The 21,780-nt window shown below is 43.1% G+C and overlaps 1 protein-coding gene across 4 annotated transcripts in view; it reads left to right on the plus strand.

Moving 5' to 3' along the window:
• BMAL1 (basic helix-loop-helix ARNT like 1) overlaps positions 1 to 21,780 on the plus strand; it is a 119,507-nt gene that overhangs the window by 72,138 nt on the left and 25,589 nt on the right. For 2 of the 4 annotated variants that reach the window (XM_023737335.1, XM_023737327.1), the window contains exons 1-5: positions 9,435 to 9,961; positions 11,316 to 11,354; positions 11,667 to 11,708; positions 13,553 to 13,710; positions 15,429 to 15,508. In XM_023737335.1, the coding sequence (XP_023593103.1) occupies positions 9,873 to 9,961; positions 11,316 to 11,354; positions 11,667 to 11,708; positions 13,553 to 13,710; positions 15,429 to 15,508 (408 nt within the window). In that variant the 5' untranslated portion in view covers positions 9,435 to 9,872. Of the gene's footprint in view, positions 1 to 2,400; positions 2,530 to 8,107; positions 8,234 to 8,952; positions 9,104 to 9,434; positions 9,962 to 11,315; positions 11,355 to 11,666; positions 11,709 to 13,552; positions 13,711 to 15,428; positions 15,509 to 21,780 lie in introns of those variants that run through there. The other 2 variants (XM_023737320.1, XM_004369659.2) reach the window with 2 other exon arrangements.

Genomic DNA, 21,780 nt, shown 5'->3' on the forward strand with positions numbered 1-21,780 from the left:
TTTTTTTTTTTTTTTTTTTCCTTTCTTTCTTTTGTTTCATTTTCTTTACTGGTCTTAGATCTAAGAACTGCATCTAGGAGCAATAGCCGTTTTCCAAAAATAATTATGTGTTACAGTTGATTTATTTTCCTTACCTTGTCTAAGCATATAAGAAAGACCTTCTGATTTTTGTTTTGCAAAATATAGTGCCAAATTCTATATTAGCATGTAGTATTATTTCTTAGAAGAAAACTGAGTATTAGAATAATTGATCAAAATATGTAATTTCATATGGAGTTTGGGACTTGAATCTTAGCACAGCCTTCATGTACATTTCAGGGAAGTGAGGAAAAGAGAAAGGACATGAATTTATTCATTCATTTGACATGGGTTGAGTACCCACCTCTAGTGAGGACCCACCTGTGTGGAGATTGGTGCTCATAGTCCTATTGGGGAGACAGGCACGAAAGCAGACAGTGTCCACATGGAAATGGCCACAGTGGCGTGGGAGCAGGCAGTGGTCACAGTGGCACAAAAGTGGCCATAGTGGCATGGAAGTGGCTGCAATAGTATGAAAGTGGCTGCAGTGGCATGAAGCAGACAGTGGCTACAGTGGCACAGAAGTGTCTTCGGTAGCATGAAAGCAGACAGTGGCCGCAGTGGCATGAAAGAAGACAGTGGCCACAGTGGGACAAAAGTGACCACAGCAGCATGAAAGCAGGCAGTGGCCTCAGTGGCATGGAAGTATCCTCAGTGGCATGAAAGCAGATAGTGGCCACAGTGGCACAAAAGTGACCACAGCAGCATGAAAGAAGACAGTGGCCACAGTGGCACTGAAGTATCCTCAGTGGCATGAAAGCAAACAGTGGCCACAGTGGCATGAAAGCAGATGTTGAAGAAGCTGGGAGTAGGAGCAGCACAGGAGGCTGGGAGGGATGGGCAAAGGGAGCCACACCTGCAAAAATGTGGGTTCAGCAGAAGCAGGATGCTGGGAGGATCACGTGTGACCTAGAGAGGGAATCACAGTGAGATGGAATTACATGTGTTAATCCTCCAGCAGCACTGCCCCAGGGACTTTGTGTCCATTTGCCGCTGTGTTATTGATTGAGGCTTAGGGACTAGAAGTCTAAAACTCCTGGTCACATTATTTGTACATGCCCTGACCAGAGTTAAGACAGCCAGGCAGTGAAGGTATTGCTTTTCCCACTTTCTGAATCAGATTGCAAAGAGGAATAAATTAAGAGGACAAAAATCAGTTCTATTCCTGGATATTCACTTGAAGATCTTTATAATGATCAAGACAAAGATACATAATCCAAAGACTCCAATACTTAATGTACTAAATCTCTGAAAGGTTAGCTAGCAGTATGAGAAATGCCAGAATTTTGGCTTGAGAAAGGCCAGGAAAGCCCCATTTAAAACCAGAGTCTTATCATCTCAAGCAGAGAAGGGATGGAACATGTGAGGCCCTTTTCTTCCTTTAGAGCTGGTTCTTCCAGACACAAGATTCCTTGACATGAGTCAGAGGGGCAGAGAGGAGACTTCTGTTATAAGAGATGAGAAGGGAAGCTCTGCCACTTTATTAACACAAGTCCCTTTTCAGAATTCATTTCTCTCTTACCTTCACGTGTGTCCAGATGTACGTAGGCTTCATGGACATTTTCTAAACACTTGCATTGCCAACCAAATCAAACCTGTAGCTGTCCAGTTGATTCCGATTCATGGTGACCATATAGAGAAGAGTAAAACTGCCCCATTGGGTTTCCAAGGAGTGGCTGGTGGATTCGAACTGCCGACCTTTTGGTTAGCAGCCAAGCTCTTAACCACTGTGCCACCAGGGCTTCTCTTTCCTATCTAGACCCTGGATAATTAGATAATATCCCATTTAACAAATGAAGTTGAGGCTTAGAGATCAGTGAATATCAGAATTGCCCTATAGAGTTTCCAAGGAGAAGATATGAAAAACACAGTAACCATTCTTGTCTTAATGATATGCCCAAGAATCCATTTTAGTAACTTGAAAAGCATTATTTTTCACAGGAATTATTCTCCTGCCAGATTTCTTCATACTTTTTCAATTTAGATTTAATAAGAAGCTGAAGGATTGCTGAACAGCTTCGTGGACATTTTCTTTAAACACCTTAGCTCTCTTCCAGCAATTAGTTTTTGGTATTGGCCCTGCTAGCATTTCGGTTTAATGTTTTTTGAAGACTTGCTTTTCATAGTTGCTTGTTAGCTGGTAGAGGGGTGGGGAGTGCAGTTAGAATACCGAGATGGTCAGGATCATAAGCCTGTCCAGTGTTACTCTCTGTAATTAGGAATCACGAACTCTGCCATCTCCTTTAGCTAATATGAGATTTGAAAATTTATTTACCCCAAGTGACCTGTCTGGGTTTTCTTTTCTCATGGTCCCTACTGTAGATTTTTGGAAGAAGTTGACTGCCTGAAAGGAAACTACAAAACATGAAAATCGCTTTGAGGTGACCAACACGTCCAGTGGCCCCTTGCTCCTCCCAAGCTGCACCTGAGGTTTAAGAACCAAAACTTCAGGTAATAAATGAATCCTTTCCCTTGACAACTGACTGATCATTGGCAGTGTGGATGGCAGTTCTTCCTTCAAGAAGTGTAGATTTCTTCCAGGAGTCCTGAAATCTCGAGTGTTTCGTCCCAGGCAATTGGCTGTTCAGAAAAAAGGTGGTGGGTAGGGGTGGCACGCATGTCTGGCATGTGGCCCAAAGGGGCCAGGGTTCGATCAGTCACCAAGACCCCAAGGGTAGAACTCTGTACTCATTCCTGACCCTGCTTCTCTTACTGTTAGTAATGATGACAACCATAACTGTGGCAGCCACCCACCAGAGTCTGTAGTGTGATTAAATAATTATAAAGTTCATCTTGAAGAATAAATCAGAGAGAATAGTCAGGAAATTTCTGAGAATGAAGAGTAGTAAGAGGGAAAGGATTTCTTCTACTAGATATTAAAATGTAATATAAAACTACAAAACAAAAACACTGTGGTACTAGAGTGGAAATAATTAGATCAAAGAAAATAGAGAGTCCAGAAGCAGACAATAAATTAGTAAAGGTGGCATTTCAAATTATTGATAACAGGATGCATGGTCCCGTAAATGGTGTTGGGACAGTTGTCTGTTCGTTAGAGGGAAATAAGAATTTCACAACCTTAGCTAGTATACTAAAATAATTTCCATCTGGATTAAAGAGCTAAATAAAATTATAAAAATAATAGTGAAAAAAAGATTGTGTTTATTATTTTTGGGGTGAGAAAGGCTTTTCAAAACATGTCACGTTTAGTACCATACACAAATGCCATCAAGTTAAAAGGAAAAAAGGAAAAAAATAAGTATTTGCAATATTTATTATCTGCAAGGAAACCCTAGTGGTGTAGTGGTTAAGAGCTATGGCTGCTAACCAAAAGGCTGGCAGTTCGAATCCATCAGGCGCTCCTTGGAAACCCTGTGGGGCAGTTCGGCTCTGTCCTGTAGGATCTGTCACGGATTGAATTGTGTCCCCCAAAAATGTCTGGTAACTTGGCTAGGTCATGATTCCCACTATTGTATGATTGTCTACCATTTTATCATCTGATGTGATTTCCCTGTGTTGTAAACTCTATCACTATGATGTAATAAGATGGATTAGCGGCAGTTATATTGATGAGGTCTACAAGAAAAGGTAGCGTCTTAAGGCAATCTCTATTGAGATATAAAAGAGAGAAGCGAGCAGAGAGCATGGGAACCTCATACCACCAAGGAGGCAGCGCTGGGAGCAGAGCATGTCCTTTGGACCTGAGCAGAGATGCTCCCAGACCAAGAGAAGGTTGATGACACGGACCTTCCTCCAGAGCTGACAGAGAAAGCGTTCCTGTGGGGCTGATGCCCTGAATTTGGACTTGTAGCCTACTGGACTGTGAGATAATAAAATTCTCTTTGTTAAAGCCATCCACTTGTGGTATTTCTGTTACAGCAGCACTAGATGACTAAGACAGGGTTGCTATGAGTTGGAATCAACTTGATGGCAATGGGTTTGTTTTTTTGGTTTATTATCTACAAAGAATTAATATGCCTAATATATAAATTTATTTATTCATTCATTGAACATTTATTTATTGAGCACTTACTGTGTGCTAAGAATTGTCCTAGGCATCAGGGATGCAAGCAATAAACAAAACAAAACCCCAGCTCTCCTGCTGCTTATAGTCTAATGGACAGGACAGCCAATAAATAAATACAGAAGTAAATTACAGTAGGTCAAATTTCAGTAAATGTTATGGAGAAAAAACTAAGCAGGGTGAGTAGTTAGGGAGGGTTGGCAGGTGTCTGTTCATATTATAGAGGTGTTCAGGGAAGCTTCACCGATGAAGTGACATTTGAGCAGAAACATGAAGGAAAAAAGGGAGATGTGGTTGAATTCTGGATGTCTTTCGAATGTAGACCTGATAGGATTTGCTGATGAATGGGATGCGGGTTGTAAGAGAAAGCTTTGTCAAAGATGACTTCTAGGTTTGGTGCCTGAGCAACCAGAAGGATTGAAGTGCCACTTACTGAGATGGGAATGAGTAGGAGGCTCAGTTCGGGGAGAATCAGGGCTTGGATTATGGATGTTTCGGTTTGAGGTGTTGAATATTTAAATTGAGATGTCAGACAGTTGGTTATACAAATCTGGCATTTGAGGAGGGGTCCAGGGTGGAAATAAAAATTTGGGAGTTGTCATAGTATAGATAGTATTTGAACAATGAAATTAGATGAGATCTTTTAGAAAGTGAGTATGTAAGTCCAAGGACCCTCCATAGGACCTCCATCATTTAGAGGCCAGGGAGATGAGGAAGAACCAGCTACACCACCCAAAAAGGAGTGGTCCCTGAAATAGAAGAAGAACTATGAGAAAGTGGGGACTCTGACACCAAGAGACTATCAGGAGGGGAGACTAGCTCTATCAGATGCTGCTGATGTGTCAAGTAGGAAGAGAATGGAGAACTGGCCATTAGATTTAGCAATGGGGAGGTCATTGGTGAACCTAACAAAGGCTGTTTTATTGGAATGATGGAGACAAAAGCTGACTTGAGTTGAGTTACAGGGAATAAAAGGAAAGGAACTGGAGACAGAGAAATGGGGCAGTAGCCAAAGAGATGTTGTTGTTAGTTGCCATCAAATTGATTCCAACTCATGGCAACCTCATGTGTACAGAGTTGAACTGCTCCATAGGGTTTTCAGAGCTGTCACCTTTCAGAAGCAGATCACCAGGGCTTACATTCAAGGAGCCTCTGGGTGGATTTGAACTGCCAACCTTTAGGTTAGTAGTCTAGCGCCTGACCATTTGTGCCACCCAGGAACTCCAGCTGGAAGGAAATGGGGTACACATTTTTTTTGTTCTCCCCAAATGGAGGTTGTTTTTATCCTAATGGGAACGATCCACTCAAATGGAGAAAGTTGATGATACAGGAGTGGGGTGGGTCCTGGAGCAGTGGTCTTGAGTAGGTGAGAGAGATGGAGTCCAGGCACATGTTGGAGGTGGTGATCCTAACCAGGAGCAGCTAGTTAGGTTGGTAGATGTGATCACTGGCCTCTTTTCTCAGTAAAACAGAAGGCAAAATTATCAGTTGAGGGTGAGGCTTGGGGAGATGTTGACAGTTTGAGGAGAGAAGAGAAAGTATGAAGTCCTTGATAGCAGAGTGGGCGTATAAACAGACCAGGGAAGTGAAGGATTGGCTGGCAGCAGTGAGGGCCTCATGAGGTGAGAGGTCATGGACTGAAAGTGAGAGTAATCAGTGTGTGGTATGTTTTTCTCAACCATGTTCAGCTGTACAGATAAACATGGGTTGGGAGACCCATCAATACTAACGACAACATGGTGGAAAAATGATGTTATTGTTTTTAGTTGCTGTTGAGTTGGCTCTGACTCATGATGACTCTATGTACAACATAATGAAATGTCCAGTCCTGCGGCATCTTCATGATCGTTAGCATGTTTGAGTCTGTCTTAGTCATCTAGCTCTGCTCTAACAGAAATACCACCAGTGAATGGCTTCAACAAACAAGTTTATTCTCGTACGGTCTCGGAGGCCAGAAGTCCAAATTCAGGGCGTTAGCTTCAGGGTAAGGCTTTTTCTGTCTGTCAGCTCTGGAGGAAGGTACTTGTCATCAATCTTTCCCTGGACTAGGAGCTTCTCCGAGCAGGAAACCCAGGTCCAAAGGATGCTCTCTGCTCCTGGTGCTGCTTTCTTGGTGATATGAGGTCCCCCACTCTCTGTTCACTTCTCTTTCCTTTTATCTCTTGTGAGATAAAAGGTGGTGCAGGCCACGCCCCAGGGAAACTCACTTTACATTAGATCAGGGATGTGACCTGAGCAAGGGTGTTACATCACACCCTAATCCTCTTTAACATAATCTAATCTTGCCTCATTAACCACAGGCAGAGATTAGGATTTACAACACATAGGAAAATTATGTTAATCACAAAATGGAGGACAACCACACAATACTGGAAATCATGGCCTAACCAAGTTGGCACATATTTTTGGAGGGCACAATTCAATCCATGACAGAGTCCATTGTTGTAGCCATTGTGTAGTGCTTTCCAACTTAGGGGCTCATCTTCCAGCACTATATCAAACACTGTTGTATTGTGATCCATATGTTCTTCATTGGCTAATTTTTAAGAAGTAGATTGCCAGGCCTTTCTTAGTCTGTCTTCATTTTAGCCATTCCCCATCTTTCAGTTTATCATGCTGTGGTGCCTTGCATGTTGCTATGATGCCTGGAAGCTGTGCCACCGGTTTTTCAAATAACAGCATGGTCGCCCATGATGGGCAGGTTTCAGCAGAGCATCCAGACTAAGACACAGTAGGAAAAAAGGCAGAAAAATAGGACATGAGTAGCCACAAAAGGAGGACAGACAAATGCCTATAAACATATGAGCACTATCAGTGGTAATAAAAAAAATGCAAGTAAAAATAATGAGCGCCATTTTCCCCCTTCAGATTGACAAGAGCTCTTGTTGGGGATATAAATTATTGAAACTTTTCTGGAGGACAGTCTTTCAGTATTTGCCAAATTGTACAACATGTGTCCCCTTTTGACCTGTCAGTCCCACTTTTAGAAATTTATTCTAAGACATAATAGCTCATACACACAGAGATAAATGCACAGAGATGTTCACTACAGCAGTGGTTGTAAAAGTGAAAATTTGCACACACCTACCCACAGGGGACTGGTTCACTAAACTGTGGGTGTAATAGTGATAGTGAGTAGTGATAGTGAAAACAATAGCTCACACTCCCTGAGGGTGCTCTGTCCGAGGAGCTCTTTGTGCTTTTCACGTACAGAAGCATTTAATCCTCCCAACGACAGTAGCTGTAGGTGCTATCATTATCCCCATTTTATAGTTGCAGAAACAGAGGCACAGAGAGGTTAAACTTGCCCATGATCACCCAGCTAGTAACTAGTAGAACCAAAATTCAAATACTATTCAGCCATTAAAAATTACCAGCTAGTTCTATATTCACGGACAAAGAATAATGTCTGGGAGGAAGTGAAATGATTTACTCAGGGTCACACAACAGCATGTAAGTAGCAGAGCTGGGACTTGAACTGAGGGCTGTCCAACTTCAGAGTCCAAGCCGTTTCTGCCACACCAGGCCAACTCTCCAGGGATGGGAAGAGCTGGAAGGAACCTCAGAGGTCTTGACCAGTTCCCTGATTTCACAGATGGCAGGAGATCACTGCTCAGCAGAGCACTCAAGGGCTTGTCCAAATATCCAAATATCTCATTGACTGCCAGTCCGTGCCACTTTCCAAGAGAAGTGTGATTTCTTGGATTTAGCTCTCACCACCTCCCGCTTTCTCCTTTTCAGGTTGCCCCGCCCCAACCTATTTCTCTGTCTCCTTCAGCAGTCCCACATTTTCTTCCCTGTCTCCTTCACTTTTATTAGTTTTCTTCTCTCTCTGTTTTGTTTTGAAATAGGAACTGGAACGTGACACAGATTTTCTGACTAGACAGTTTCACCTTCATCTCTCTACTAGTAAGATCAAGTCCCCTCTGCCCTGTTGGCAGAGCCATAGAACCTTGGTGTGGGCAGGCACATCACAGTCATCGAGCCCACCCTTTTGTTTTGCAGATGAGGAACCTTGGGCTTAGAGAGAGGGAGTGACAGCTCCAGTCATAGCGTGTGGAGCTCAGGCACCTGACTGTGGGCGGTACACAGAACTTTTCAACGTGGTTTGGTGTTGGAGTCTTTTGCAAGGTACTTGTCAACTTCATTTTGGGGCCAACTTAGCCTTGTGCTTTTAAAACGTAAGTTCTTACAATGTTTTGCAAATTTGCTTACAATATCTTCATTATATTATACAAGGTTTTCTGTCTTGCTGTTTTCCAGGATTGACTCAGAGACCTCAGTACAGCTCAGGGTTAGTCCCTGGCTTGGCTTTTGGGGCTCCAGTTTATTTCTCCTCTCCTGTTCTTTGAATCCCTGTGCTCCGGCAGCATCCCACATTGGCCATGCTGGGTCACAGACCCAGGCCTTTTCACATGATGCCCTCATCCCTTGGGATGTCTTTAAAAAGAAAAAAAGTTGCCACTGAGTTGATTCCTACTCATGGTGACCCTCTGTGTGTCAGAGTAGAACTGTGCTCCATACAGTTTCGATGGCTGATGTTTTTGGAAGTAGATTACTAGGTGCCTCTGGGTAGACTCAAACCTCCAACCTTTCAGTTAGCAGCTGAGCACATTAACCATTTGTACCACCCAGGGACTCTTAGGGACTGCCTTTAGGAGTGGTTAAGAAGAAAGCAAACCTGGGTAGATAGGTTGATGCTGGTTTCTTTCTTTTATTGGCTATCTATCAGGTGACAGATGTGAGAGATGTGTTAGTGCTATAAACGACCCCACCCCACCGGCCCTCTACTACTTTAGAATAGCAAGTTGAAATAAACGTGCCTCTGTGCCCCCTTGTAATCATTCCAGAACACCCAAATATGGCAGACCAGAGAATGGATATTTCCTCAACAATCAGTGACTTCATGTCCCCAGGTTCCACTGACCTCCTCTCCAGCTCCCTCAGCACCAGTGGCATGGATTGCAATCGCAAACGGAAAGGCAGCTCCACTGACTACCAGTAAGACATTTAGCTCTCCTCTTCCTCTTGTTTAAACTTGGTGTCAGTTCATGGGCATGGAGCATCTGTTTCTCCTGGAAGAGGGGATCTCCTTTATGGAAGGGGATGGGAATAAAATATCAGACTCTAGGTAGCTGAACGATTGGTTGCTTTATCTCCAACCCCCCCTTTCCCTGCCCTACCCCCCAGCTTGCAAGCCAAGACGGAACCTCCAGCACTGCTGAGGCCTTATCCCCTCTCCACCCCCAAATTTTCAAGGGAAAAAGAACAGCCTTAAAGTCAAGTCCTGCCTTTTATACTTTTCTTCATCTTCCTTTGCTCCTTTGAGCAAGGACTAAGGCTATGTATGTAATCTCAATGATTCCAAAGAGAGCTTTTCCTGAGGGCCTGTCTCTGATGAAGATGGCACATATCAGGTACTTAATGTTTGTGCAATGAATGAATAAATGGAGGTTGTCTCTGAAAGCAGTATAGGAACATTGATATTGTCCTTAAACATAATCTACATTAGTATGTACTTGTATTAAATAGTATTTTTGTTTCTTTTTAGACTTGATGACTTTTCTTTTGAGTAAGTAAATTTTCACGCTTATAGTCAACTCCTCTCTACCTGTACAAACACCTAGAGAATAAGGCAGCTTAGAATATCCAAAGGCACATTTTGTTTTTGTTGAGGCAACTGCGTGAAATCTTACCCAAATGTCCATTTAAGAGGTTTTCTGTTGTTTAATGAGGGAAAATCTCCAAGGAGGTATCCCCCCTACAGCAGATGTCCTTTCTGCTGAAGTTCACAGGTCGAATTTGGGGAGCACAGTGGCTGGAGGTCAGATGCCCACTAGGAGATGCTATGATTAATATGTAAGTTATCCCAGATAATTAAGAGAGCAAACGCCCAGGGGATGGAGAGGGTGTGAGGACCATGAGGGTGTTCTGCCTTAGTAGTAACTTTCTAACAGGAAGACCAGGTGGTGGTTTCTGTGAACCCCTTTTCTTGGGCAAGTGATGTTGGAGCCACTGACATGTTCTGAGACCCCTATTGTCTAGATCTGTGGCTTCGAACCTTGTCACCACCCAAGACCTTCAAACTTTCCTCATGGATCCCAGTTTGCAAACCTTCTTTAATTCAAGGAGAATGTATTAGTTAAGTAACCATAATTCCTTTCCCTATTATATTAATGCACTAAAGTCATATGTAACTGCCAAGCAGAGCTTCTTTTCACCTGAGATGATCAGCCTGGCTTCAATGAGCAAATACAACTCTAGACAAAAGGGAGTGGGGGCGGGTGGGGGTGGGAGTGGGTTCATTTGCCAGTGTGACCTGTATAGTTTCTTCTGAACCTTAGGACTAGCTATAGAAACTCTTTGCCTTTGAGGAAATCAAGGGTCTTCGTTGGGAACCACTGTTCTAGAATGTCCCTGATGTGATTCAGTTCTTTTTGCCCTTGAGATCACATTGTTTGAAGGGCCATAATCCTTCCTTTCTTCTGGGATAAAGGAGAAAGAGGGAGAGGCTGAGGCAGCAGTCAGCTCCCAACTCATTTAGGGGCTACAGGAAGGAGTGAGCCGACCTCAAGTTCCCTGAAAGGATTTTAAGTCGACTTTGTACTGAACCCCAAGGTATCATGAAACTTGGGTCTCTGAGGTCTGTGAAAGGGAGGCAGATCTCTGCCATCATCCCAGGACCCTCTGCAGCCAAACAGGGTTCCATGCCCCTCAGCTCCCCACTCCCCTCTGTCCCAGTTCCTCAAGCCTAGGGTTGCCCTACCTCACCTGGGAACCAGAACATTTGGTAGCAGTGCCTTTGAAAAGCTTCCTTGGGGCTCTGCTCAGGACTTCTTTGTTGGTGCTTTGACTTCCCACTCCTCACTTCACTCCCCTCACCAAATATATATGTATGCACACGTATATTTGATGCTTGTTATGTTTTGCAAGTGGGATACACTCCATTTATCCAGAATGTTAAGGGAGTATGGTGTTATCTTTGTTTGGATACTCTTGTTTGATTATCTGGAAAGCCGTGAGGGTTTTATGTCAGTTAAATTGATCTTTTTTTTTCTTTCTTTGAAATATTATATGTCATTAACCAATACTGTGGCCATTTGAGCTTTCTAGTTGATTGGCTTCTGGATAAATGAGGACCTTCTGTATTATGAAAAAAAGCTATTCTGTCTGTCCTTATTGACAAGCCATCACGTTCTCTTGTTTCTTTCAGAGAAAGCATGGACACAGACAAAGATGACCCTCATGGAAGGTATCTGTGTATCCTTAGTAATTTGAACTTCAGGGTCCTTATAGCCATTTTCTTGGCATAGTTACACATTCTGTTACTGGGGACAGGTCCCACCAATGTCCTTGATTGGGGATAAGCAAGGAGGAGGCTGTGAGCCTGGGCCTCAGGACTGTCTCCACCCCCCTCCCCCCATGTGGCTAACAACCAAAAGCCCTTGGGTGTCTGTAGAGAGAGAGATGGCAGGGATTTAGGCAGGGAAGAAAACAGAAATACATAACTTTGCCACTAACATCCAGGGGATTGTGTTTTTATTTTCTGCTTTTTTCCTTCCAGGTTAGAATATACAGAGCACCAAGGAAGGATAAAAAATGCAAGGTAAACTTGGACCTTCATTTTGTCTGCAGAGTGTACTGGTTATGGTTGCTTAGAGGGCAGCAAAGGAGGCTCTGTGTATGTGTAGTCTCTGTCTGCCTAATAGTCCTTTTGGGTGCTGTCATGGTCTTAGGGAATAGGAAAGAGATTCTGCGGCCCTTGGCTTGATGTGGTCTTCTGCCCCTCTACGCTCTCTAGACTTAGCTGGCTTCCACTCTTTTCTCAGCATGTTTAACCTGCTCAGCATGTTTAACCTGAAGGCAACTTTAGAGGCAGTGGAAAATAGCCCAAGGCTACAATTTTTCCCCCAGTCTTTAGTAGGTTACTCCTTCCTGACTCCAGGCCCTCCAGAGGAGACCTGGCTCAGTGGTTCAATTCCTGGGCTGCACTTTGCCTTTGAAAGGAGCTCTTATTGGACTGTGTTTTAGTTACCTAGTGTTGCCGTAACAAAAAATACCACAAATGGGTGACATCAAAGAACAAGCATTTATTGTCTCACAGTTCTGGAGACTCAGAATCCAAATCAGGGTCTCGGCCACACTGATTCCTTCCTTGCCTGCTTTCTGGTGACTGCCACAGTCCTTGGCATCCCTTACCTATAGACAGGTCCTCACATGGCACCTGCCTTTCCCCTTTGTGTCTGTGTCTATTCGGCTCTTTTTCTAAGACACTACTCAGGAGTGATTCGGTTTAGGAACCCCCTACTCCAGTATGACCCCATTAATGTAACAGCAACAGCAACAACAAAAAAACTTATTTCCAACAGGGTCATATTTACAGGTATCAGGGTTAGGACTGCTCCATTAATTTGGTGAGACACAATTCAATCCATAACAGACTGCAAGTTGCATCTGAAGGCTGCAGCATGGGGGCTGCCCTGTGCATTTGAGTAGATTCTCTAAACTTGATCCTTCTTGCCTCCAACCACACTGGACTCCTTCTCGTGTGGGTCCTCAGGCTTTCCAGTTAGCATCAGGGCTGACTGAGGCCATGCCATGACACACAGAACCAGGGGACCACAGAATTCGGCTGACCTAAGACTTCTGTCTTCTCCCTTGCAGACTAGCCTCTGCAGGAGTTCCCATGCCTCTCTGTTGCTACGGCAGCTACAGAGAGCTACATTTCCAGTTTACTCATCTTCTTAGAAGAACAGTCACACACAGCAGTTGCAAAGCAGTGAGGATGAGAGTGTGCCAGTGGAAGTGTCACCCTGCCTCAATGGGCGACACCTCCCTGGAGGCAGAAATGTGGCATTCTTGGGAGGAAGCTCTTGGGAACAGATTACCATCTGCTGCTTCTAGTTGGGGTCGTGGTTGATCCAAGGATGGCCGTGTTATTTACCTGATGACTCAATCAGTGGGCCTCTGACAGGAAAACAGTTAAGTCCCTCTTCTGGCCACACAACAGGTTCCTCACAGACCTCAGAGACAGTGCACTGTGGTACCACAGACCTTTGATGGTGGCTGTTCTGGATGCTTTACTCTATGAAGTCTCTACCTCCCTTCTTTTTCCATCTACCCCCATCCTGAAATCCAGTTTTATAAAGGCTTGGAGGAGAAGAAATTAGGGGAAATGAGCAATTCTGTTTACTCTGAAAAGATAATATTTGTAATATTTTTCCTTAATTCTAAGGACAAGGTAAACATAAAAAACTAGTACTGGCCTGGAAGTGGGATCACTTTTTTGGTGACTTTATTAGAAAAGTCTATTTGGAAACCTTCTGTAAATTCTAAATTTGCCTTGTCAGATGAATATTGAAAAGCAATAAAACTTGTTTATCTTTGTCATTGTTTCCTTTGAAGCTTGACTATATTTTGTGAGAAATCATTTTTCCTGTTGTTGCTCAGGGAAGCTCACAGTCAGATTGAAAAGAGACGTCGGGATAAAATGAATAGTTTTATTGACGAATTGGCTTCTTTGGTACCAACATGCAATGCGATGTCCAGGAAATTAGATAAACTTACCGTGCTAAGGATGGCTGTTCAGCACATGAAAACGTTACGAGGTGAGACCCTGGGCTTTATTGTCCTTTATGTCCTTGCCCGCAATGTTCTGGAATCCTTGAGGCAAATGTTTGTCACTTGCAAATGTGTAGCCTTGGAAAATATGTGTATAATTTTCAGCAATAAACAGGATGTCGAATGAAGTGATCATTGAGACGCAGTTTTGCAGCCATACATCCCCAACCATACGAGCTGTGTCCTTTGCACGTCTCTGTATGTGCACACGTAGTTGTGCTGAATGCGGAGCAGAGGGGGCTCTGCTGGTGCCCTCTCTTGCGTATATGTGTGTCTGGAGCCCACCTAGACAATTATAAAAATCAGAAAGGTAGCTGCACAGAGTGACACCAAAAAGTCTGTTTCAGGCTTTTAAGAGGAGAATTCATGATTCCTTTGAAGAGTGAGTCACTGGTTGATTTGGTTGATGGTTCTTGCTGTATTTTATTGTCAGGAATGAATACTGATGATATTTTCATCTTCCTGGAATTTTCCCAAACCAGATCTTTTTTTTTGTAAGGGAAACAGTATTTTCCTTCTTTTCTGATCGTGGGGAAGGTGAGAAAACAGAGGCAGAAAAGTGGAAGTGACTTATCCAAACCACAGGAGAAATCTAAAATATATCAGGCATTTTAGTGAATCCTGTTCCTGGAATTTTCCACAGCTAGGCTTGGACTATTTGAGGAAATTGGAAAGTGGACACTCAAATCTCTGACCTGCGTGGTGAAAGAATTCCATCTTTCTACTTCACAAAGCCATCAGAAATAAGAAGTAGCTGGTTTTGTCTGACTTTTGATCATTATTCAGAAATATACATGCGTCATGTGCTTGGAGGATGCATTTAAAAATTCATATTAGTGAAGATGGTATGGGTTAAATTATCATAAACTAGTTTCTATTAAATTGGAAGGAAAAGAGTGGCAAGTCTCAAGCTATAATAAAGATCAGGATGTGGATCAATGATATTTGCCTGGTTGACATGAAAGTCACAAACACATTCTATTTACCTCCTTCCACTTGGTACTTTGAATTGTTACGGATTTTTTGCATTTTATTTCTTCATTATTCTGCTAACCATTTTGCAGATTCCAAGTCATTTACTGCTGACATTTTTCTCAATTGTTACTGTTCTCTTGAAAGATGGCAGACTGACAGCCTTTTAAACTAGAAGTCTTGTCCCCTTTTAGTCCTGGGAGCTGGAGCTGTGTTTACTGAAGTAAATGCATTTGGCTGGCTTGCCATGCGCATTTAACTCACCCCGATGAAGAGGAACTCACACTAAGTGCCTTCTGCAGTGTATTTACTCATGGCCTGGCAGACTGATGATTTCCCAAGAACATTTAGAGTGGTGATTTGAGGGACTGCTCGACAACCCATTTAACAGATCTTGGAAGGAGGGAATCCTCCCAGGAGCCGCTACCAGTTTGCTTCTAGAGCTGCCTTCTGTCCTAGAAGATTTTTAACTTCGTTCATTTATCTCTTGGTTTTCCCTGTAAATGAGAAAAGCAAGCCTATTAAATCTTTTCCAGTGGAATTCTCTTTGCCATTATAGCATTCTGTCCAAAGTCAGATCTAGCCTTGTCTCAGTTAAGGGAAAAGAAGATAATATTTAAGTGCCAGCTGGTAGAGACTTGGCCACATCTAGAAGGTTTGATGCAGTGAAGTGGAATGAGGCATTATCTGAATATAAAGTGTACCAGTGCTGTCTCTTCTGTTTCTCCTTAAGGTGCCACCAATCCATACACAGAAGCAAACTACAAACCAACTTTCCTGTCAGATGATGAATTGAAACACCTCATTCTCAGGGTATGTTGCAATAGTGGGATTGTTTTACACAATATTTATTTTTATAAGTTTCACAATTAAGTACTGCATGTGGGAATTCGATGTCTCAACACTGAACTTTTTTTTAGGCTCTTTCAGGTCTCCACCTTTATCTTAGCGTTTGGACTGCCTTCACACTCCTGCCCCAAGACCTTTCCCCTCCTCTTCTGACCTTTCTTAGGCAAAAACTGAAGGCCTATGTTACTATGACTTTAAAACAGAAGAGGCGAGATTTTTTAAAAAGTAGGATGTAGTTAAATATCACATTCCTGCATGAAGGAAAAGGATTGAAACTCATGCAGCTGAGAATTTCTCTTATCCTGACTTAACCACTGGCATAAAAAGGTCCACCTAAATCTTTACAACAAAATCCCGTCAAAACAACAAAATTCCCAAAAATTTGGTGGACCAAGGAGGAAAAAAATGGGCGCGGTAGATGCTTTCACCTGCTTGACTTTAGCACTGTCTCTTGCTAAGTCTCTGCAGAGGGGCCGTTGAGGTGGTATCATGGGAACTTGTTGGTTTATGGACAGAATTAGGTCTATATGGGGTTACAGGGCATGCTACTAGGTAGAGTGAGATTAACTTGAAGAGTAAGAAACTGGATTCAGAAACATGTCCTGTTGCAAGTTATAAGAAGGAAAACAGAACAAAAACATAGTAACTCAAAGGAAAGATACCCAACCCCACCCCACCTGGGCTGACCTCGCTTGCTAACCCCCCACAGAATCTTGGCACTCGTCTTTGAACAAAAGTGTGCAAAGCCCCAAGATCGAGGGTAGTCCAGCTGGATTTTTGCATCATCACTCAGCTCAGCCTGGCTTCAGGGCCTTCAGAAGTCTTTCCTGCCTGCTCACTCCAATATTCTCTTCCCAGCCCCTCATGATGTGCTATATCAGCTCAGAAAGCTTTCAGCTGCAAGGAATAAAAGACCTGATAAATAAGCAATGTTTTGTTTCTCAAATACAGCAGATCCTGAGGTAGGCTGTGCAGGGTTGGCGCGGTGGCTCAGTGAGGTCAGCAGGAACCCAGGCTCTTTCTGTCTTCTCACACCACCATCCTAAGTGGCATGCTAGCTTCTTCCCTCAAAGTAGCAAGATGGCTGTGCCAGGTCTGGGTAACCAGACCAGCCAGAAAGAAAGAGTAGCAAAGGCTCCAGACCAGTGTTCCTTTTATCAGGAAAGGATACACTTTCCTAGAAACCCAGTAGTAGACTTCAGCTTTTCCAGAAGCATGTCACCTGGTCACCCCTAGCTGCAGAGCAAGTTGTGGAAGTAAGTATTTAGGTTTGTCAGCCTCCATAGTGGAGACAGGCAAGAGAGTAGGGAGTAGGGAATAGGTGCTGTCTGGGACAGCCAACAGTATTTGCCACACACACCATCAGAGGGCACATCAGTTTGCTAAATTTCCCTTCAGAAATACCTCCTTCAGCCCAATACAGTGCTTCAGCTGTGGTCTGGTTGGCCTGGGATTGAATGGGACTGGTGCCTCTCTTGCTATTGAAGCCATCTCATTCATGCCACATTTTGGGCAGCCACAATATTGCACCTCCCCAGCTCTCTTGTACATGAATTGTTGCTAGACCATTTTGTATAGATGCAGTTCATTTTTCGAACTTAAGATAGGACTTCTCTTTTATCTCTGTCAAAATCCATTTATTGGATGGTCCCATGTTCCAACTTGTCATTAACTATCTTTTGAAGCTTCATGTGACTTGTAGGTTTGATAGGCATGTCTTCTGTGTCTTTTGTTTTTCATTAATTCACTAATTCAACAAGCATTTTTGAGTACTTACTGTATGCATGGCACTGTTCTAGGAACATCCAAATCGATGATAAGCACTTTGACTAGGGTGGGGCCAAGGATTCCCAGGAAGGTCGTGATAGTCCTTTGGTTCCCGCTCTCAGGACACAGTTATTCAGACCCCCAGATCTTCCTCCACCTCTTCATCTTTTTCATAAAGATGTCCCTGTTCTCAGGGAGGATTTGCTGAAGTTAAGATATAAACTATGTCTGCAGTGTCCCCGGAGCTACCATGAGGGCTGACTTCCTAGATACGCAACGTATGCAGTCACCCAAGGCCTCGTGCTCAGAAGAGCCCTGTGCTTGGTTTAATAGTCGGCTATCACCATCTTGAAATTCTTAATTATTTTGAATAGGGATCCTTGCATTTTCATTTTTTACTGAGACCCACAAATAATGGAGCCACACCTGTTTTTTTTGTTTTTTGTTTTTTTCAGTTGCCATTGAGTTGATTCTATCTCATGGAGACCCTATGTGTGTCAGAGTAGAACTGTGTTCCGTAGGGTTTTCAGTGGCTGATTTTTTGGAAGTGGATCACCAGGCCTCTCTTCCAAGATGCCTCTGGGTGGACTTGAATCTCCAACCTTTTGGTTAGCAGCATCCAGGGACTCTATTCCTGGCTACTATAGTAGTAACTTCCTTTTTTTTTTTAAGCGACGACAAATAATAATTTTCTTGTTGCTGCTTCTCTAAATATTTTCTTGTTGCTGCTTCTCTAAATATTTTCTTGTTGCTGCTTCTCTAAATATTTTCTTGTTGGCTGTCAACATTTATCATGGTATGGAACAAGGATTTTGATGCTATGCAAGCTTACTACTTCATCCTGGGCTTGCCTTCTTTACTCTTCTGTTTTGTACAGCACCAATAGTGATCTGCCGTGCCTGGCAAAACTTTTATTACCTCTCTGGCACATGTCAGTGGCTGTGAAAATATTGTCCAATCCCTTGTCACTTCCAGGTGCCCAGTTGCTAGGAATTGGTGTTGGAGCAGTTTGGTAGCTGGGACTGGACTTCTACTTTTCCTCACTGACTAACTGCTTTCTTTACTAAGTGCATTCAAGACAGCTTTAATAAACTGTGTGTCAGGCATCAGTCAACCATATCAGTTTATAGTGGCTAGATCCTTTACTTCCTCTGTTTTGCTTTTCTTTTTTTTTGAAAACAGAAATGTCAACACAGGCATGGGCTTTATTGATTTTTTTTTTTTTGCACTTTTTTTCCTGAATTTTATTTTGTTATTGTTGAGCATAGACACAGGAAAACATTCACCAATTTAACAATTTCTGTGTGTACAATTTAGTGACACTGATAACATTCTTTGAGTTGTACAACCATTCTCACCCTCCTTTTCTGACTTGTTCGTCCCTCATTAACATAAACTCGCTGCCCCCCCAAATTCCTATCTAATCTTTTGAGTTGCTATTGTCAGTTTGATTCCATCTAGATAGTTCTTAAAAGAGCATAATGCTCAAGGCAGACCTTTTTTACTAGTTAAGCTAAACTATTGTTTTGTTTTCAGATGACTTCAGGGGATATTTTTGGTTTAAGGTTTAAAGATTATCTCAGGGCAGTAGTTTCAGGGGTTCATCCACCCTCCATGGCTCCAGAAAGTCTAGAGTCCATGAAAATTTGAAATTGTGTTCTGCATTTTCCCCTTTTGATCAGGATTCTTCTATGGAATCTTCGATCAAAATGTTCAGTAATGGTAGCCGGGTACCATCCAGTTATTCTGGTTTCATGGCAAAGGAGGCAGTTGTTCATGGAGGCAGTTGGCCACACATTCCATATCCTCCTCCTGTTCTTGACTTTCCTTCTTTCTCTGTTGCTCCAGGTGAGTAGAGACCAATCGTTGTGCCTTGGATGGCTGCTTGCAAGCTTTTAAGTCCCCAGGCACTATGCAAGGAACTAGGAGGTAGAACAGAAGCACTAAACAGGTTATTAAGCCAATTAACTGGGATGTCCCATGAAACCATGACCCTAAACCTACAAACCAGGGAACCAAATACCATGAGGTGCTTGGATGTACATAAGCAGCCTCAGCAGCCACTTTTTTTTTTGTCGTTATTGTAAATATACTTTCCTCGGTTTTGAAAACTAGGTAGGGAATAGCTGGGCTTTTGTATCATCTATTAACTAACATGGTCTTCCCTAAGAGCAAGCCTGCCCCTGGTTTTCCTGGTTCCCTGTGGCCCTCCTCCTGTTCTCACAACCTCTGCTCTTTAGCCACCCCTCGGCCTCAGCTCTTTCACCTGATGGTTTATCTGCCAGAGTGAAGCAGAGTCAGAATGTGGAAAGCCTCCACTGGATTGGCTCTGGAACCTACTGTCTTTCCCCTGGATGTGTTGAAGACTTCTTTGTCCATGCCCTCTGTTTATGCCTGAGTCTGTCCAGCATTCCCTCCCGCTCAGCATTCCCTCCAGAATGTCACAGTCCACTTTCTTCCCAGGCGCCTTTCATGCCATATCACGACATCAATGAAGAACCTCAAAACACTTGTTAAATGTATGTCTGCAAGGCAAGTGAGGAAGTTATTAATCCCCTTTTTTTTGACAGAATGAGGCTTCCAGCAGATGGTGCTTGGAAAAGCGCTTCTTCCTCAGTGCCATCCCTTGCCCCTGGGCCAGTTTAGAGACTTAACTTTGGGAAGGATCATCCCTAGCTTCCTTCTTTCCTTCTGGCTAGGTAGCCTGCTGTGCTCTCTCTTAGCAATAGTGAGTCTGTTACCCTCTCACTCACTTCTTTTATCCAGCCTAGTGTCAGATTACCCAATAAGCATGTAAGCATAAGCTTGCTAATCTGTAGTGAACGATTTCACATTTTTTCACCACTTTAAAGATTCTGCTTCTAGGTATGGCTGACATCTGTCTCTCTCCCAGCTCCACAGCACCTTCCTACAGAATCAAAGCCTCTTTTCAAATTTACAGTCTCTGACAGGGATGGAGTACCCAGTAAGCAAGGTAAGCATGAGTTTACTTGTGCTTACTTGCTAATCTGTAGTGGACAGCTTCACATGTTTTTCACCACATCTTTGTTCACCCATGTGAAATTGTTCACTACAGATTAGTAAGTAAGCACAAGTAAACTCGTGTTTATCTTGCTTATTGGATAATCCACCCCTGAATTCCAGCCCATTGCATGCACCTTTTTTTTCCCTTCTGATACAGGAATTCATTTCCTTGTTCTTTGAATTAAAGTACATCCCAAAGGCCTTTTTGCAGAAAGGAGAATAGAATTTCTGTGGATTTTTCCAAAGCCTAAGGACTAGTGAATCAAGTCAGATATGGATCCACTGTGTATTGGAACCATGGGAAGATCAAGTATGTGACAGAAGGCTAGCACCCTCTCTGCAATGGGGAATACTCCAGCTGGAGCCAAATGATCTTCCATCCCAAAAGTGGTGGATAGGATTCTTATACAGGTAGACAAAACATTCTAAGCTGTCAGATACGATAGCTTTGGTGTTCATCTGCTAGAGTCTGTCTACCAAACATTGTCCTGTCTCTATTGGCACTTTAGATTTTACCTGTATTTGAAGTGAAGAAGGGGTAAGAAGAATCCAAGGGGAAAATTAGGCTTTGCCTTTTTTGTCTACTTAACGTACACACAACTTAGCTCTGGATCAAGGGATATGTGAGAGCTGTGGGTCTCAACCCTGTGTCCATTAAAAACACCTGAAGCTTAAGGGTGGGGCTTAAAACAATGCCAGCGATCCATTTCCACCTGGACCAGTCGATCCAGAGTCTCCACTAGGGGGCGAAGCATCAGCATTTAAAAAACAAAACAAAACACTCCAGATGTTGAGAATCACTGTCCCAGATTGTTCCATGTAGATGGGAGGTGTTCAAGTTGAGAACAGGTGGTGGCGGAGATATTGAGAGGTGATTCTGATCTTAAAGGTTCCTTCCAACGTCAGCTTCTATGATGCTACCAAGAGCTGTTAAAATTAGATCAATACAAGAAAAAGTTTAAACACAGAAGAAAACATTTTTTAATGGTTACGATGGTAGGGAGGGAGAGGGGTATTCACTAACTAGATAGTAGACAAGAATTATCTTTGGTAAAGGGAAGTATAACACACACTATGGGGGAAGTCAGCACAACTGGCCTAAACCAAAGCTAAGAAGTTTCCTGAATACAACCAACCACTTTGAGGGACAGAGTAGCAGGGGCAAAAGTCTGGGGACTATGGTTTCAGGGGATGTCTAGGTCAACTGGCATAACAAAGTTTAAGAAAATGTTCTGCATCCCACTTTGGTGAGTGGCATCTGGGGTCTTAAAAGCTAGTGAGTGGCCATCTAAGATGCATCAATTGGTCCCATCCCACCTGGAGCAAAGGAGAATGACACAAGGAAAGTAGTAGCCCAAGAGACAGAAAGGGCCACATAAACCAGAGACTTCATCAGCCTGAGACCAGAAGAACTAGATGGTGCCCGGCTACCACCAATGACTGCC

The sequence above is a fragment of the Trichechus manatus genome, unplaced genomic scaffold (genome assembly GCF_000243295.1).
Source record: "Trichechus manatus latirostris isolate Lorelei unplaced genomic scaffold, TriManLat1.0 scaffold00006, whole genome shotgun sequence".
Taxonomy (NCBI): Eukaryota; Metazoa; Chordata; class Mammalia; order Sirenia; family Trichechidae; genus Trichechus; species Trichechus manatus.